We start from the raw sequence: 19,348 nt of genomic DNA, 5'->3' as shown, positions 1-19,348 counted from the left end.
CTGCCTCCATGCCACCTCAATAACATGCTCCTTCTCACTACCGTGTTGTGTAATTGTGCTCTGGTTACTTCTCTCAGGTCACTCTATTACCAAATATATTGAAATCTTATAAAGCGAAAGTCTTTTAAAAAAAATCACTGTTGGCTGATACAATCTAAAATCCATATTTAAATAAGTGAAATTCATTTCAACCAAGAGAGAACGGAAGTGGAAACCTTGTTCATACTATTTTCTGTGTAAACTTTTATAACATCTCAAATTGATTGTATGATGTTAATGAATGTTCAAAGCTATGAAATTATGTATCTTCAAATTACACTATCATGACCCTACACAGCTGGTCCTAGTTGGTAGTCATTTATCTAGCAAGACTAGGTCCTACTGGCTACTAATCCTTCGATTCTTAGTAACCATGTTGGAGGGTGGGGGGGAAGCCTGCATTTGCAGAATCACCTCTGCCACAAGTATACTTTCACAGTTCAATTCCTCCTACCTACAAGAGGACCACTTCCTGCTCCCCCAAAAGCAACAGTAAGGTATCCATAATTTCTGCTCAGATGCACAAAGCAACATATGTCAAATAAGTTACAACAAGGGCATGAACAGAAGAAAAAGCAATCAGAAGATGGTCACCTGGGAAACCACAGAAAGGAACAGTCAGGTGAGAATGACTGAATCACCTCAGAAGCATCCTGCACTGTCAGGAAACAAGCTATCCAACAGAAGCAATGTTCCAAGTAAATTCTGGGCTCAATGTCAGGTCCTTTCATTAGAGCACTACAAAAAATGTCCAGTATATCCTCCATAATCGTGCTCTATACACAGTATTTTAAGGAATCAATTTTCTATACCTCTAAAAAGTATTTTAAATTGTATGTACCATTTAACAAGTAAGTACAGTTGAAGAGAGTATTTTTGTAAACAGATGCTAAATTAATTTCATTGCAAATATATGTAAGATATAAATGAGAAAAACATGAACTTTTATTTATAACAACAGATTGTAACAACAGAACATTAGAGACACAGTAAATCATATGTGTACCTTAAAATATTTTCACCAAAATAATATATTTGCTGTAATCAGTAATAAGCTAATGAAAATAAAGACTGCTACATATTACTAGAAAGATAAAAATTATTGATTTTTCTTTTCCAATAATTTTTGAAGAAAACTTTTATATTTTAAAATAAAAATCTCATTTGAAAAATTTTTTCAAACACATAGGTTTAAAAGTAAATACTGATGGCCTTGATATGAGACCATCCCAGATACACACATAAGCCAGCAGGGAGGAGGGGGGCGCAAGACAGATGCACAAGCCAAAGACCTGGTGCCCAGATCTGCGTTTACCCCGCTTAGTTATAGCACAAACCAGGCTAAAGAGCTACCTCAGCTTCACTAACTTCACTGAAAACCCAACCTCGTAAATCCTTACTTACTGTGATGGTTAATTTTTTGACCATCACAGGCCCCAGACCTCTGGCCATATTATTCTGGATATGTCTGTGACGGTGTTTCTCGAGGAGATTAACATCTGAACTGGTGGGCTGAGCAGAGCAGATGCCTCCCCACTGTGGGGGGCCTCATACAATCCTCCCCAGGCCTGGACAGAACCAAAAGGCCCACTCTTCTATGACTAAGAGGTTATATCCTCCTGTTTCCCCGGTGGCTCAGATTGTAATGAATCTGCCTGCAATGCAGGAGACCCAACTTCGATCCCTGGGTCAATAAGATCTCCAGGAGAAGCAAATGGCAACCTACTCTGGTAATCCTGCCTGAGAATTCCGCAGACAGAGAAGCCTGGCGGGTACAGTCCATGGGGTCTCAAAGAGTTGCACACGACTGAGTGACTAACAAACTGTGTGGCTCACAACAAACTGGGGAAAGTCGTAAAAGAGATGGGAATACCAGACCAGCTGACCTGCCTCTTGAGAAATCTGTATGCAGGTCAGGAAGCAACAGTTAGAACTGGACATGGAACAACAGACTGGTTCCACATAGGAAAAGGAGTACATCAAGGCTGTATACTGTCACCCTGCTTATTCAACTTCTGTGCAGAATACATCATGAGAAATGCTGGGCTGTATGAAGCACAAACTGGAATCAAGATTGCCAGGAGAAATATCAATAACTTCAGATATGCAGATGATACATACCATCCCTATGGCAGAAAGTGAAGAACTAAAGAGCCCCTTGATGAAAGTGAAAGAGGAGAGTAAAAAGTTGGCTTAAAACTCAACATTCAGAACACTAAGATCATCTGGTCCCATCACTTCATGGCAAATAGATGGGGGGGAAAAATGGAAACAGTGACAGACTTTATTTTCTTGGGGTCCAAAATCACTGCAGATGGTGATTACAGCCATGAAATTAAAAGATGCTTGCTCCTTGGAAGAAAAGCTATGACCAACCTAGACAGCCTATTAAAAAGCAGAGACATTACTTTGTCAACAAAGGTCCATCTAGTTAAAGCTATGGTGGTTCCAGTAGTCATGTATGGATGTGAGAGTTGGACTATAAAGAAAAGTGAATGCCGAAGAATTGATGCTTTTGAACTGTGGTGTTGGAGAAGACTCTTGAGAGTCCCTTGGACTGCAAGAAGATCAAATCAGTCCATCCTAAAGGAAATCAGTCCTGAATATTCATTGGAAGGACTGATGCTGAAGCTGAAACTCCAATACTCTGGCCACCTGATGCGAAGAACTGACTCACTGGAAAAGAACCTGATGCTGGGAAAGACTGAAGGCAGGAGGAGAAGGGGAGGACAAAGGATGAAATGGCTGGATGGCATCACCAACTTGATGGACATGAGTTTGAGTAAGCTCCGGGAACTGGTGATAGACAAGGAAGCCAGGTGTGCTGTGGTCCATGGGGTCACAAAGAATAGGACACAACTGAGCAACTGAACTGAGTGACAAAAACACACACACCTCCTGTCTGAGGGCTGTGAGTTCACTCATGGATTTTTTTTTCCTGCCTTCAGACTCAAACTGAAACACCAACTCTTTCTTCTTGGCTCTCGAACCTGCTACATACAGACTCTGGGGACGCAGCCTCCATAATCACATGGGCTGTTAAATACCTGTCTTTTTGTATACACACACACACACACACACACACAATTGGTTCTGTTTCTCTGGAGAACCCTAACACACCTATCTATTTAATACATCAACTTCCTAATAAAAAGATCAAAAAACATTTTCAATAACATACAGTGATGTCAATGACAGCAAAGTTCTCACAATGGCTAATTTACAGACTTTCTAGTCATTTAGTAGCATGATGGAATTCAACAAAACTTCAAAACTGTCTACAGTCTTTCACCAAGTAAACTGATCCCCTGATGAATACATACAGAGGACAGAATCAGAATTATAATCAGAGATTTATGTGCTCAGAATATTGTTTGCAATAACATTTATGACACAGTCAAATGGATACAACCAAGTGTTCAATAACATGCAAATGATTATATCACTTTCAAAGGATGTGATTTCATGCAACTAACACAAATGACATTTTCAAAAATGATTCAGCCACCTAAGAAAATGATCATAATATAGTATCAGTTTTTAAAATGAGGAAAAAAAATGATATCTCAAGCTTACAGTGATAAACATCTATCTAAAAATTCCCTGTGAAAGATTTACAAAATGAACTTATGGTTGCCAGGGGGAAAGGATAGTTAAGGCGTTTGGGAAGGTCATGCACACACTGCTATATTCAAAATGGAAAACCAACAAAGATCTATTGTATAGCACACAAAAATCTACTCAGCATTATGCGCCAGCCTGGATGGGAGCAGGGCTGGAGGAAAATGGGTACATGTATATGTATGCAAAGTCCCACTGCTATTCATCGGAAACTACCACAACACTGTTAATTGGCTATGCCCAAATACAAAACAAATTTTAAAGTTTGAGAGAAAAAATAAATTCCCTGTGAAAGATTCTGCATAACACAATAAAATGCATTCAGAACTGTTTTCACTTTATTCTTTCTCAACATTTCCTAGTTCTGTGCATGTATGTATATATGCCTCTATGTATTACATATACAGATGCATTCCTACAGAAACACAACTCAGAACACAAATTCAGGTATCCTGGCAGTATCCTGGCAGCCTACCTACCAAGGAGAAGTACAGCATCCTCATCCAAGCATTACTTTACATCTTACGCTGGCTGTTTCAATCTTACCCTTTGAACTGAATCAACCTTTCCCAACCTTCTGTTTAGCAAATATTAGATTAATTAATGACTTTCTTTATATGTAGGTAAATTATAGAATTTCAACTACATTTCAGGGGCATATTGAAAAATTTTTTAATCTTCAGACCAAATTAAAATTTCAGTTACTGCTCAGATTTTCCAAAATTACCTTATCTGGATCCATCTTCCCTCTGATAAATTCTTGCTTCCAGAACTGCAACGCCTGTTCCAAGGTTAGGCCAATGCCCTTAAGGAAGAGGCCATACTGCATGCGGCCTCCGTGACGGAGATGGTGATTTTCCCGCAGGGCTTTATGTAACTGACGCATGCAGGGTGGGAAGCACTTGGTAGAAAGCTACAGAAAAAAAGAATACATTGTTATTTATCAATCCCCATAATATCTGTTACAAAATCAATCTAATTTGAAAATTGCAAATTCAGTTTAACTGGAATAAAAACAAAAACCATAAAGAAGTTATTAATGTCTCACTGTGACTACAGATGAATTGTTTTTTCTTGTTAATATTTTTATACTGATTACATGTCAAAATGATACTATTTTAGATATATTCAGTTCAGTTCAGTTCAGTCGCTCAGTGTCTGACTCTTTGTGACCCCATGAATTGCAGCACACCAGGCCTCCCTGTCCATCACCAACTCCCAGAGTTCACTAAGACTCACATCCATCGAGTCAGTGATGCCATCCAGCCATCTCATCCTCTGTCGTCCCCTTTCCCTCCTGCCCCCAATCCCTCCCAGCATCAGAGTTTTTTCCAATGAGTCAACTCTTGGCATGAAGTGGCCAAGGTACTGGAGTTTCAGCTTTAGCATCTTTCCTTCCAAAGAAATCCCAGGGCTGATCTCCTTCAGAATGGACTGGCTGGATCTCCTTGCAGTCCAAGGGACTCTCAAGAGTCTTCTCCAACACCACACTTCAAAAGCATCAATTATTTGGCGCCCAGCTTTCTTCACACTCCAACTCTCACATCCATACATGACCACTGGAAAAACCATAGCCTTGACTAGACGGACTTTAGTCGGCAATGTCTCTGCTTTTGAATACGCTATCTAGGTTGGTCATAACTTTTCTTCCAAGGAGTAAGCGTCTTTTAATTTCATGGCTGTGTCACCATCCATAGTGATTTTGGAGCCCCCAAAAATAAAGTCTGACACTGTTTCCACTGTTTCCCATCTATTTCCCATGAAGTGACGAGACTGGATGTCATGATCTTCGTTTTCTGAATGTTGAGCTTTAAGCCAACTTTTTCACTCTCCTCTTTCACTTTCATCAAGAGGCTTTTGAGTTCCTCTTCACTTTCTGCCATAAGGGTGGTGTCATCTCCATATCTGAGGTTATTGATATTTCTCCCAGCAATCTTGACTCCAGCTTCTGCTTCTTCCAGCACAGCGTTTCTCATAATGTATTCTGCATAGGAGTTAAATAAGCAGGGTGACAATACACTGCCTTGACATACTCCTTTTCCTATGTGGAACCAGTCTGTTGATCCATGTCCAGTTCTAACTGTTGCTTCCTGACCCGCATATAGGATTCTCAAGAGGCAGGTCAGCTGGTCTGGTATTCCCATCTCTTGAAGAATTTTCCACAGTTTATTGTGATCCACACAGTCAAAGGCTTTGGTACAGTCAATAAAGCAGAAATAGATGTTTTTCTGGAACAGTCTTTCTTTTTCGATGATCCAGTGGATGTTGGCAATTTGATCTCTGGTTCCTCTGCCTTTTCTAAAACGAGCTTGAACATCTGGAAGGTCACGGTTTACGTATTGCTGAAGCCTGGCTTGGAGAATTTTGAGCATTACTTTACTAGCGTGTGAGATGAGTGCAATTGTGCGGTAGGTTAAGTAAATTATTGACATTTATTTTATCTTTTTCTTTTTTTTTCAATTAAACTTTCTCTTTTGAGATAACTTTAGATTCCCATGCAGTTGTAAGAAATAATACAAGGAGATGTCATGTATCAGGTTTCCCTTAAAGGTAATACCTTGTAAACCTGTAGTGCATTATCACCACCGAGATACTGACACTAACACAGTCCACTCATCTTAGATTGTCTGTGACACTCACATGCTCGTATCTGTGTACTTAACTCTATGGAACTTTTTCCCGTGTAGGTTGAAGAATCCCGACCACCCCACCAGGCTCCCTTTTTATAACCTCCATCTTCTGCAGCCTGCCCCTACCATTCCAGAACCCTTGGCAACCACTAAGCTGTTCTCCACCTCTGTAACTTTGTCATTTCAAGAGCATTACATAAATAGAATCACATAAAGTTTTGAGAGTGGCTTTTTACTCAGCATACTTCCTACAAAATTCATCTAAATTATTGCAGCTATCAATAGCTCATTCCTTTTTTATTGCTGAGTAATATCTCCTCAGTGTGTGGATGAAATACCATTTGTCTAACCATTCACTCATTCACTCATTGAAGGACATTTGGGTCAAATCCAGCTGAGGGTTATTTCAAATAAATGAGTGTATGGGTTTTCATGTATATCTAACATTTCATTTTACTGGGATAAATGTTCAAAAGTATAACTGGTGAATCACAGATGAAGTTTTAAAATAACCCAAAAGTAAATCCAAAAAATAAGAGAAATGGCTCTCAAAAGGCAAATTCAAATAAATGTTTTAAAGAAATTAACAATTAAAGAAAACTTCTATCATTTATGGTCTCAGCTGTTATCTCCCTCACCTTCTCAAGTATCCTCCTCCTGAGACTTAACTCCCACCTCTCATGAGCTCCTTGGCAGGTTCCAATTTGCTTGTGAGCAGTCATGGGTCTCTCTCTGCTCCCCTGACTGACCAGGCAGCCTCTTTGTCTTTCATTGTAACAACTTCTACTTGATTATAATTTCTCAAATAGGAAGATGATCTCAGAATCTCCCCCTACTCACCGTTATAACTCTTGTTTCCAAGCATTAAAACCTCAATGTACTTTTAATTTACTGTAAATAATTTGGTAATTATCTAAACAAAGATTATTTAGGTTGACTTAGTTTCCCTTTTTTGGATAATGCAGAAACCCTACAGTGCATTACAGTGAAATTCTATACAGTAAAAGTATAGCTGAGTGCACACGCCTTGACTGCCCTACAGAGCCACGAAGTGAAGCTGGACTGGCTGCCCCCTCTGGCTGCAACACGAGACCTATCCTTAGTGTCATGGAATAATCTGCACCCTTCTCAAATTTATATGCGAAGTCCTAGCCCCACAACCTCAGAATGTGGCTGTGTCTACAGCTGGGACCTGTAAGAAGGCAATCAAGGTCAAATGAGATCGTGGGGGTGGGGCCCTGGCCCTGGTCCTTCTAAGCAGAGGAAGACATAGAGGGACGGGGCAGACACCCAGAAGCCAAGGAGAGAGGCCCTCAGAAGAAACTGACAGCTGATAGCTCGATCATGAACTCTCACCCCCAGAACTGTGAGAAGATCAGATCCTGTTGTTCAGGGTACCCAGCCTACGGTCTGCTGTTGCAGCAGCCCTAGGGGACAGCTATACTTAGTACTCTCCATTCCTCCTTTCCTAAATTATGTGGTGTTTAAATATAAACACATAAATCCTATTTAAGTGTCATCACTTAAAAGAAACCTCCTTTTGCAAAACTAATTAAATTGTTTTTATCAGACTACAAATAATTTTCTGATTGTTTGGTTTTCCTATAATGACAAAAAGTCATATGCACAGCACATGGCATTTATTTTTTAAATGACTGGCAAGCAATGAAATAACATTCTCTTCCATCACCCCACCCTAAACATAATCTTTGGTTTAAGAAAATCTGTTTTCTCTGTTGACAAAGGTTTAACAGGATGAGATGCTTACCGAATCGATCTGATCTAAAGAAATCTTGCCAGCATTGCCCTGTGTACTGTAGTCTTGACCAGTGTAGGAATGACTAAAAAAAAAGAACAAAATATTAAAATCAAATTTATAAAAGATATTTTGATCACCTCAAGGGAAATTTTCAAAATTCTGACAAAAAGTCACGAGAAAACATTTCATACATAAACCTTAGAAACATAGCCAAGTATTTCAAAGGTATTTCACCAAATATGTTTAAGTAACTTTCCCCATAAATAATACAGAAATGTAGTGCTCATCTGTGTCTCCCGATTCCTAATCTAGAGTGCTATTTCCTTAAGAGCAATACGCAAACTGTTGAAGTTCACAGTCCTCTACTACTGACCCCTTGTAACAGCACAGTGCAGTGGTGGTGGTGGTTTAGTCACGAAGTCGTGTCCAACTCTTGCAACCCCATGGACTCTAGCCCACCACGCTCCTCTGTCCATAGGATTTTCCAAGCAAGAATACTGGAGTGCGTTACCACTTCCTTCTCCAACAGCACAGCACAAAGCTAGGGACAAACAGAGCTTATGTCTGAAGTCATTGCTCAGCAGACCCTAGAGTGAGTCACCAAGACTCTCCACACTCTGGATCCCTGTTTGTCAAATGGAGATGCCTGCAGTGTTGATAGCTGGTTGGAGTTGAAATATTTTTTGTTAAAGGACTTAACATATCATAATCACTATTCATTAAAATAAGTAACATGTGAACAGCACTTACATGTGCAGAGTACTCATTCATATCCTCTAATCTAGTCAAGGCTGTGGTTTTTCCTGTGGTCATGTATGGATGTGAGAGTTGGACGGTGAAGAAGGCTGAGCTCCGAAGAATTGATGCTTTTGAACTGTGGTGCTGGAGAAGACTCCCGAGAGTCCCTTGGACTGCAAGGAGATCCAACCAGTCCATTCTGAAGGAGGTCAGCCCTGGGATTTCTTTGGAAGGAATGATGCTAAAGCTGAAACTCCAGTACTTTGGCCACCTCATGTGAAGAGTTGACTCATTAGAAAAGACTTTGATGCTGGTAGGGATTGGGGGCAGGAGGAGAAGGGGACGACAGACGATGAGATGGCTGGATGGCATCACTGACTCAATGGATGCGAGTCTGAGTGAACTCCAGGAGTTGGTGATGGACAGGGAGGCCTGGCGTGCTGCAATTCATGGGGTCACAAAGAGTCAGACACGATTGAGCGACTGAACTGAACTGTATCCTTACAACAGACCCAAGCAAGTGAGTTTACTGTATATTTTAGAAGAGGGGAACTTCTGAGGTCAGAGAGCAAGTCAGCAGTGCCGCAGGAATTCAAACTTGGGACTCTCAACTTCCTGTTTGCTCACTACACCACACTACTCTACCACTCTCTTCCCTGTGATACACTGTCGTCTTGTATATTTAGAAATGAGGAAATGCAACATGGTTCATTCTCCCTAAAGTCTCCACCTGTACACTTTATCACCTCCTTGAAACAACTCCACATCCACAGCTCCATCAACAAGGACTCAGATGCAGACATCCAGGAACCACATGGTTACACAGAAAACCACAGTCAAACAGGGGTTCATGCAGACCCCACAACTAAAGGGAGTTCTGGACTAAAGTACCGTTACAATCACAAGGGATTCCGATGCTCTCCTCTCTACTGCTCGGCACCAGAGCTTCTCGCTGCTGGTTCACATACGCCCTCCAGATGCTCTCAAGGGCTGCCTTCAAGGGCTTCCCTGGTGGCTCAGATGGTAAAGCATCTGCCTGCAATGTGGGAGACCCGGGTTCCATCCCTGGGTCGGGAAGATCCCCTGGAGAAGGAAATGGCAACCCACTCCAGTATTCTTGCCTGGAAAATCCCATGGATGGAGGAGCCTGGTAGGCTATAGTCCATGGGGTCAAAAAAGAGTCAGACACGACTGAGCAGCTTCACTTTCACTTTCTTTCAAGCCGCTCTGTAGAAAAGCTGTTCTGCAATCAATCAAGTCACTGATCAAATGATGGGTACGGATTATGAAGCAAAACTACCGGCTATCCCAAGACACTGCAGCCACTGGAGAGAAAAGTGTCACAAGTGCAGATGTCCCCTCCCCAAAATCCCCCCTCTACGGGCCAAGAATGGTCAGAATCACTCTGAGAACAGGACACGCAAATGGCGGAGACTGACACAGAATGATCCTGTACCTAAAATACATCTTCTGGCCTTTGGTTTTATTTCTCCCTCCAGTAACAAATTTCTGACAGTATACCATAAAGGGATTCATTCTCTTTAGCCTTAGACTAGTAGTGCCATGGCACACAAAACTGAGGCTAAGTTAAAACAACAGCTGCCATTTAATTTTAATATTTCACATTTTAAAACAGAACACAACCAGAGAATTGTTTCAGTGAAGTGAAGTGTTAGTCACTCCGTCGTGTCTGACTCTGCGACTCTATGGACTGTAGCCCACCAGGCTCCTCTGTCCATGGAATTCTCCAGGCAAGAATACTGCAGTGGGTTGCCATTCTCTTCTCCAGGGGATCTTTCTGACCCAGGTTCAGTCCCGACAAAGTAAAAATACATTTCACTTTCCAATGTATCTTATACATAGGGCAATGAAAACAGCATAGGGTTACGAGTCTGAAGACCTGCTCTCGTTTCTGGTCTTTAAATCACTCGTTTGGCAAACTGGCAATCAGCATTATTATCATTTGTAAAATAATGTTAATAATGTAAAATAGTATTAATAATGCCAGGCCTGCCTAACTGACAGAAATGCTGGGGAAATCAAATGAAATCATAACTTCAAAGTGCTAACTAAAATCACTAAAGCATATTCCAGTACACAGACTGGAATGTACATATTCCAGTACACACATAAGACTGCCTTCTGGCAGTCCTGACCAGTAAGTACAGAGGACCACAAAACAGGATGGGAAGGGAGGCAACTGATCCTGGAGAGAATTCGTCCCCTAGTTGGGAGATGCTGGGTCACTCCCTGACCCTTGCATTTCTTAGGCTATAAATTGATCACAATCATCTAACAGAACTTTTCAGCTCAAATACATGAACAAATATAAAAGCTTTGTATAAATGATGTACAATCATGATTATAGTTATGAGTAAACAGTTTTCTCAGCCCAGATTAATGCAGTATACAAAGTACAAAGAGAAGACGTATAAAGAGAACCTGAAAGGCAGTTTAAAATGCTTCCTCAGTGCTTTGATAGGATATGCAAAAGGGCCAAATTTCAAGGAAAAAAGTTAAAAAGAGAATGACAACACTGATAAACACAATGAATTTGCTGGGTATAAATAATTACAGACAGAATATAAGGAAACTGTCAATATCACATTTCTAAAAACATTATGAATAGACAGGAAGATGGCCACCAGCCAACCCAGTAAGGGCAAGTGTGGAACTCTCAGAAAAAAAGTGATAGAAATTTGAACTGAAGCATAAGTATTGGGAATGAGATTTCTCCTCCATTCATTCAGGATCAGAAAGGCTAGCTTGTATCTTGTTAAAGGAGTTGGTACATCACAGCTATTTAATACATACTTGAACTAGTTATGGATAGGTGAAGCCAAGGTGGGGAGGATTTTCAGATACAAGAAAAAGAAATCATGAGAAGCAGTGTATCCAATGGTCTATAAGCAGTAAAGAACCATAAAACTACCTGGGGCAAGAATTCACATGAGCAGTTTATACTCGAGAAAGAAAGCAGAAATTGTAAGGACTGGGCAACAGAAAATCAGTTGGAAGAATATAATAATATTCCAGACAAGAGAAGTCTTTGTAAAAACTGTAAAGCAGCAGCAACAGACAGAGAAAGGAAGGCAACTAAGGTAAAAGAAAAAGGAACAAATAGTGCTGCCATGAAAGAATAAAAGTCCTCAAGAACAACTCACTAATGCTCATGAGATGGGACCCTTGGCTTTTACTTGGAAGTGCAGAGGGAGCTATGAGGTGAGACTCCCAACAGGCGCAGGACAAGTGAGGCACCTTCTGCCACCCTCAGAGCCTGTGGCAGCTTCATGTCACACAGCTTTCAAATAATGCAGCTGCTACACTAATGAGTGAAAACATGTGTAATGAACTGTCAAAATATTGTCTCAGTTTTATGACTTTAAAAACTTCATCAATCTTATTAACAAATACTTCTTAATCACTGTACTGGGGTAATAGAGAAAAACTAATACAAATGTTTTACTACTTTTTTATTGTAATTTTTAAAAGTAAAAACAATTTCTAATTGGTTTGATATACACACACACCAAAAAACACTGTTTTCAGCCCATTTTAAATAATCACAGCTTTAAGAAATATTCGCTGTCACTAATATACAGTTTTAACAAGGGGGATTTAGTCAGCATAAAAGCTTTCTTGCTTCTAATCTTCCATAGAAAAATTAATTGAGACATACCACAAATGTCACTTTTTCAATACAGTGGACAAAATACATATTTTAATGGGTCACGAAATTCAAATTATTTCACTAATCATTATCCTCCCAAATATAAAGAGGAATTTATGACTAATCAGAGAATTTTAAAAAGTCAAAATTTGATTTAATTTTCAGTTTAGCCACTAATTTGGCACAAGTGAAAAAGAAAAAAGATCAGTCAAACTATGCGTTAATCGCGCAGACTATGCATTAGTCCTCCAGTTGTGTCTGACTCTTTGCAACCCCATGAACCTCTGCTCCTGTCCATGGAATTCTCCAGGCAAGAACACTGGTGTGGGTTGCCACGCCCTCCCTCAGGGAATCTTCCCAACCCAGGATCAAACCTGGGTCTCCTGCATTGCAGGCAGATTCTTTATCATCTGAGTCACCAAGTTGTTCATCCATAAATGTGGAGAGTAACTTATTTCCATCCTGTATGCTAATTTATCTTCTATTTGTTAGAGTATCAGGCGAAAGGCACTGAGGTTTACATAAAATGGTATTGTTTTTCTCAAGTTACCAAAAAGTCAGAGAATAAAGATGTTGAGTCCACTATAATTGTACAGTTATACTGCACTGTACAAACAACACAAACACCTGCACTCACCAAATAGAACTAGAGAAATCCATACAACCCAGAATGAACCTTATTTTTTTTAAGGTCATTAGAATGTCAGACACTCTATAACAGACTTCTTCTCTATCACAGTAGTTGTCCTCTCCTAATTACCCTTTTCTTAAAAATAAACTTTCAAGAGTCTCTGCACTGTTCTTCAGTCCTTCATCAAGCACTTTTGTGACCAAGGAAAAGTCACAAAGTCGTGATGGGCCCAGAGATGATACAAACAGTGCAACAAGACGAGGTGTCGAGAACCCCGATGAGGATGCAGAGAACAGGCGCTTCTCAAAGCAGGGGGAGGACACGTCACGTGCAGCCCCAAAACGGCACCACAGAGGGGGTGCTCAGGGACAGCATCCAGAATTCTGAGTGTCCGGAGAATGCTCTTGAGACAACTGACCACAGTGTCCAGGCTGATCAGAGACACCTGCCATGCCAGCTCAAGGCCAGGGAAGAAGGTGCCCTGGGTGGCCTTGGCAGCAGAGGGAGGAGCAGGAGACCACAGGCAGGAGTAACAGGAAAGTCACGGGCCTGGTGGTCTTAGTGTTTTTACCATTTGTAGTTTAACAATTTTATTTGCATTAAAAACACTCTTAAATTTTGACCTGGTTCAGAGAAGTACGTATTGTGAGTTTATTAGCATTGCTGGACCATTTAAAAGTAAGCACATGATAAAGAGGTGACATTTAGGGATAATAAGAGTCTGTTTTCTCAGCAAGTAGAGGGTTAGCACATATCAGATAGACAAGTAGAAAGAGATCAGTAAAACCAAGGAAATTTCACAGTTTATAGATGAAGAGGTAGGCGGCAAAAAAGACAAGCAGAGGCAAGAGAGAAAAAAGAGCTGAAACTGAGCAGGCGGGCCGTGAAACACAGGTCTCTGAGCAAAAATCATCAATATAAAAGGCAAATCCTATCTCCTTTTGCAATAACATAGTGCTAAATCGTGACTCGTGACTTCAGTGATTTTGTCTTGTCAAGCGACAATGAAGGTCCTGTCAAGTTTAAAACCTTTAAAACCCTAAACTTGTGCATAATAATACTTTCTGAGAAAACTAAATTTTGCAATTGTGTATAACAAATCCTTAGCTTACACAGAAGAAATTCAGTGTTTGTCCTTGATTATTTTTTCTGTTTTGTTTTGAGGTGATGGTCCTAAGTTGTTCATCTACAATAAGAGAACTAATTGTTCGCAAAAGATACAAGAGCATCTTCCTACAAGTTCAACAGGCCTACATGCAACTTAATTAAAACTCAGTCACATCTGAGAAACCTTTCCGTCCCACTTTATCTTGCTCATTAAACAGTAAAGAGGTAAGCAGAGTTAGGTTTCCAATAGAGTTAAAAATCACAATAAACAGAAAATTGCAAAGCTAAGAAGAGTTTCAACAAATTAAAGCTGAAAGGAGAAGAGACTTTCAAATATTCATAACACATATTTACATAACCATATTTGACATGATACCATTTTCAGTCCCATTAAATCAAGGGAGGAGGGGGGCTGAGGATCACGAGACAGGAAGGCACAGTCGGTCACAGCCACAGGCAATCAATGCTCCGAACACCACCACACAAACACCAAATTTACACAATAAAAATGCTGTTCTGAAACATACACAATTGCACACATCTGACTGTGAAAGGCAGACCCATGCCTGGTCTTTTTAGAAACAACAGAAAACAGCCCTGTTCAACAAACCACTAAGGACAATAACAAGCACTTTAGGTCTCAATAGGGAGCCAGGTTTGGGTACTGAAAATAAGAGCTGGAAACAAAAGAAAAAAATTATACAAAAGTGGGTTGTGGGTCTCACGATAAATCAGCTGGTTAAGGAAAAAACCCTTTCCTGCTGTGGCACTGAACTCAGCAGAGACGGCCATCACACCTCTGCTCAGTGGTCTGTGGGAGCCCCCACCCCGAAGTCCCCAGACACGGGGCCCCAGGGCGCAAGCTGGCAACACAGGTGATCCCTCTCTAATCACTTCCTCAGCCCTGTGAAGAAACTTGAAGAAGGGAGCAGGAGCAGTGAACAGCTGCAGCAGCTTAAGAATCAGCCACAATTCTTCCGCACTTTCATAATATTCCCAAGTCCAATCTGCCTAAAGCAATCAGGGAGCATAGCAGAGTAAGGGAGAGCCAAGCAGCATGGTGAGGAGCTCAGGGGTCAGACCTACAAGTCCTGGCTGTTACACTTACTGCCTGCTGACTCTGCTTCCAATTTCCTTACAGGGAAACAGGGATCATAAAAGAGGTCACAGAAATACCCCCTCCATGGGCTACAGTGAGGATCAGAGGAGATGCGTTTGTTGCATGATTTTTCACTCAAGTTGTTTTTTTTAATTGTGAATAATATTTTATTTAGTCATATTTGTTTACAACTGAAACTGTGGCAATTCAAAATTTATATCCTTGCCCATGAGCTTCTTATAAACACCAGAAAACGTTAAACCTTGGGTTCCACACTGTTGTGCTGTGCTTTACGAGCTGCCTGCCATCTGGCTTCATGCGGATTTTCCTGCCCACAATCTCACTTGGGAAAACCAAGTCCTCCAGGATGGTGTCATGCACAGCTACCAGTGTGCAGCTCCTGGGAAGTTTTTGCTTGTTTTTTGTATAGCTTTTTCGAGTTTGCTTAGGCAGAATTCTCGTCGGAGCAATAAAGACAATGTGCTTCCCACTGAACTTCTTCTCCAGCTCACATACCAGCAAGGACCTGGATTTTCTGGAGAGATTTCAGTTCAGCAACGGGAACAAAAATTATGATAGCTTTCTGACCACCACCAACTTCAATTTCCTTGGCGGCCATGATGTTCAGCTTCTGCAGCTGGGCCCTGAAGTCCAAGTTCATCTCCAGTTCCAGGAGGGCCTGGGAGATGCCCAACTCAAACTCAGGGGGCTTCTCACCACTGGGCTTCATGATCCTGCTGGGCCTGGACACAGCCTGGACCCTGCCAGTGTGGCCAACACCTCAGTCAGACTGTATTACTCATCATCACCCAGGCCTCTAGACATTTTGGCTGCTGCTTTTCTCTACTGTTAACATTCACCAGTTTCTTCCCCTGACTATCAGGAAGAAAGCAAACTTCTTTCCTATCTTCTTTATACTATCACATATAATATTTAATCTTGAAGCAGAATTTAGATGTCTTTGAATAACCTGATGATTTGGAAGGTTATACCTGTATCTACACTCTTAGGAAGTTTTCACGGTGCCAACTCCAACTGCAAACACTGCAGGTTTCGAAGGGACCCAGCTGTGCCAAGCTGCATGTCCAACATGGTAGCCACCAGCCAACTGTAGCAACTGGGTACTTGACATGCAGCTTAGTCAGAATTAAGACATTCTCTGAGTGTAAAGTCTGCACTGGATTCCCAAGACTTACTATGAAAAAATAATGTAAAACATTTCATTAATAAATTTTCATACCAATTACATGTTGAAGTGAGTTAAATAAGATTATTACTAAAATCAATGAGACTGAAGTAATTTAAAATTACACATGTGGCTCATGTCTGTGGTGCTCACTGCTTATCCTGAGCAGCATGGTCGCAGAGAGAGGACAGTGACCAAGGCTGCCAAGATCCTCCTGTGAGGACTAGGTCCACCTGGAGAAATTCCAGCTGACCTGTCCTAACTCCTGTCTGCCAAGTTAAATCAGACTCTGCTGGTCATACTCGGAATACAAGCTGCAACTCCAGCTGACTGTTAATATACCTGTTTTCACAGCACTGTGCTTAAGAATGAAGGTTCCCAACTTGAGCCACAGTTTGCCATTTCTATGTTAGGGAAGCATCATGAATTCTGATTAGCCTGGAGGTAACTTGAACCTTGAGAAACCTGTATGCAGGTCAGGAAGCAACAGTTAGAACTGGACATGGAACAACAGGCTGGTTCCAAATAGGAAAAGGAGTACGTCAAGGCTGTATACTGTCACTCTGCTTATTACACTTATATGCAGAGTATATTATGAGAAATGCTGGACTGGAGGAAGCACAAGCTGGAGTCAAGATTGCCAGGAGAAACAGCAATAACCTCAGATATGCAGATGACACCACCCTTATGGCAGAAAGTGAAGAAGAACTAAAGAGCCTCTTGATGAAAGTGAAAGAGGAGAATGAAAAAGTTGGCTTAAAGATCAACAGTCAGAAAACTAAGATCATGGCATTCGGTCCCATCACTTCCTGGGAAATAGGTGGGGAAACAGTGGAAACAGTGGCTGACTTTATTTTGGGGGGCTCCAAAATCACTGCAGATGGTGATTGCAGCCATGAAATTAAAAGACGCTTACTCCTTGGAAGGAAAGTTATGACCAACCTAGACAGCATATTCAAAAGCAGAGACGTTACTTTGCCAACAAAGGTCCACCTAGTCAAGGCTATGGTTTTTCCTGTGGTCATGTATGGATGTGAGAGTTGGACTGTGAAGAAGGCTGAGCGCCGAAGAATTGATGCTTTTGAAGTGTGGTGTTGGAGAAGACTCTTGAGAGTCCCTTGGACTGCAAGGAGATCCGACCAGTCTATCCTAAAGGAGATCAGTCCTGAATATTCATTGGAAGGACTGATGCTGAAGCTGAAACTCCAATATTTTGGCCACCTGATGCGAAGAGCTGACTCATTTGAAAAGAGCCTGATGCTGGGAAAGACTGAGGGCAGGAGGAAAAGGGGACAGCAGAGGATGAGATGATTGGATGGCATCACCAACTCAATGGACATGGGTTTGGGTGGACTCTGAGAGTTGGTGATGGACAAGGAGGCCTGGCATGCTGCAGTTCATGGGGTCGTAAAGAGTCAACCATGAATGAGTGACTGAACTGAGTGAACCTGAATCTTCGGGGGTCGAGGGTAACACAGTTCTGTCTGGGAGTCTTTGGGCTTCATGGTCCACTGCAACACTGCTGAGTCCTGCCACAGGTGACAGGTGCAAGGCCTTGTACTAAGGTCCACAGAAACAGAGCCCAGAACCAAGGTCACTCTGAAGCTGTGATCATTTGTTACCATTGCCAAAAGCCCCTGATCACCACTAACAAGCTTTCTGACTCCAAATTAGGCAAAGATGCCCACTCCAGTAAACACTCTATAGCACCCCAACCAATCACCTAATGCCAACCTTCCAGCAGGAATTTTCTTTGTCTTGTGGCTATAAAAATTGGCTACCAACTCACAAAAACTGTCGACCTCCCTGGCCTGTCAGGAATTGTGCGCTCGAAGTGCCCACTTTACCTCTGTTCTTTGTTCTAAATAAACTCTTCCCTGCAGTTCTCTGTGTCTGGAAATTCTTTTCTAACCCGCACTCAGACTGCCTCAACAGACACTTAATCACAACTCTCCATTCTCCTCTCATCTGTAAGAAGCTATGCTGGGGTAGGTATGAGTCCCAGTGACAACAGGACCGGGGCCCAGGCTGGACAGAACCCACCTTCCAACCTCAAAAAGTATCTCCATGCCCTCACTCCTCACCGACAGACAAACTCTGAGGTTCATAGAACAGTGACACGTAAAACACATTTACTTTCTGTGTCAACTATTTACCAGTAGTCTTGAAAGAGGTTGACACTGTTTACTCCTTTCTATCTGGCAGCTATCAGTTCAGTTCAGTTCAGTTCAGTTCAGTTGCTCAGTCGTGTCCGACTCTTTGCAGCTATAGGTTATCATAATTTAAAATCTGATATCAAATAAAAAAGCAGTCAAGAAAGCACTGCAAGTAATCAAAACTGACCGCTGCATTAAGGAAACATATTTCTGTTTAAATTAAAAAGTAAGCTGATATTGTAATTTCCTATATCATTCTATAAAAGTATACCAAGTTCCAATACAACCTTTTCACAGAAACTCAGGTGTAATCACAGTACAAATGGAAAAACAATTTTGAAAGAGAAAACAAAGGTTTTGTATATCACCCATATATCCACTTTTGCAATCACAATTCTATCTACTTTGGACATTAAAAATACTCTGACGGCTTAAACTAGGCTATTCAGACATTCAGAAAGCACAGTCCTGTCAGGCTCGATTTCAGCAGTGTGCAAGAAATCAGGGAAACACAGTTACAATGTATCATTTCCTGCTGTGAGGTATCAGAAAATTCACTCAACAGCTGTCACCACTGAAATTGAATGAGTTTCTTTCTACATCTAAATCCCTTGGAAAATGGTATCCAACTTATGTTAGCCCAGGTGATTTTGCCTGAAGTTACTCCAATGAGAACAAAATCAATAAAATTCTATTATAAATTGAATGTAAA

The 19,348-nt window shown here is 41.2% G+C and overlaps 1 protein-coding gene across 1 annotated transcript in view; it reads right to left on the bottom strand.

Annotated features, from left to right (window-relative positions):
* Nucleotides 1-19,348, bottom strand: part of PRIM2 (DNA primase subunit 2) — a 302,144-nt gene that overhangs the window by 92,256 nt on the left and 190,540 nt on the right. The window contains exons 9-10 of the mRNA XM_052648836.1: nt 8,059-8,131; nt 4,388-4,573 (exon numbers count right to left, since the gene is read on the bottom strand). Coding sequence (XP_052504796.1) covers nt 4,388-4,573; nt 8,059-8,131 — 259 coding nt within the window. The remainder of the gene's footprint in view (nt 1-4,387; nt 4,574-8,058; nt 8,132-19,348) is intronic.

The sequence above is a fragment of the Budorcas taxicolor genome, chromosome 11 (genome assembly GCF_023091745.1).
Source record: "Budorcas taxicolor isolate Tak-1 chromosome 11, Takin1.1, whole genome shotgun sequence".
NCBI classification, from domain to species: domain Eukaryota; kingdom Metazoa; phylum Chordata; class Mammalia; order Artiodactyla; family Bovidae; genus Budorcas; species Budorcas taxicolor.
The sequence above is the reverse complement of the archived record's forward strand: the minus strand, read 5'-3'. Positions and strand labels throughout refer to the sequence as shown.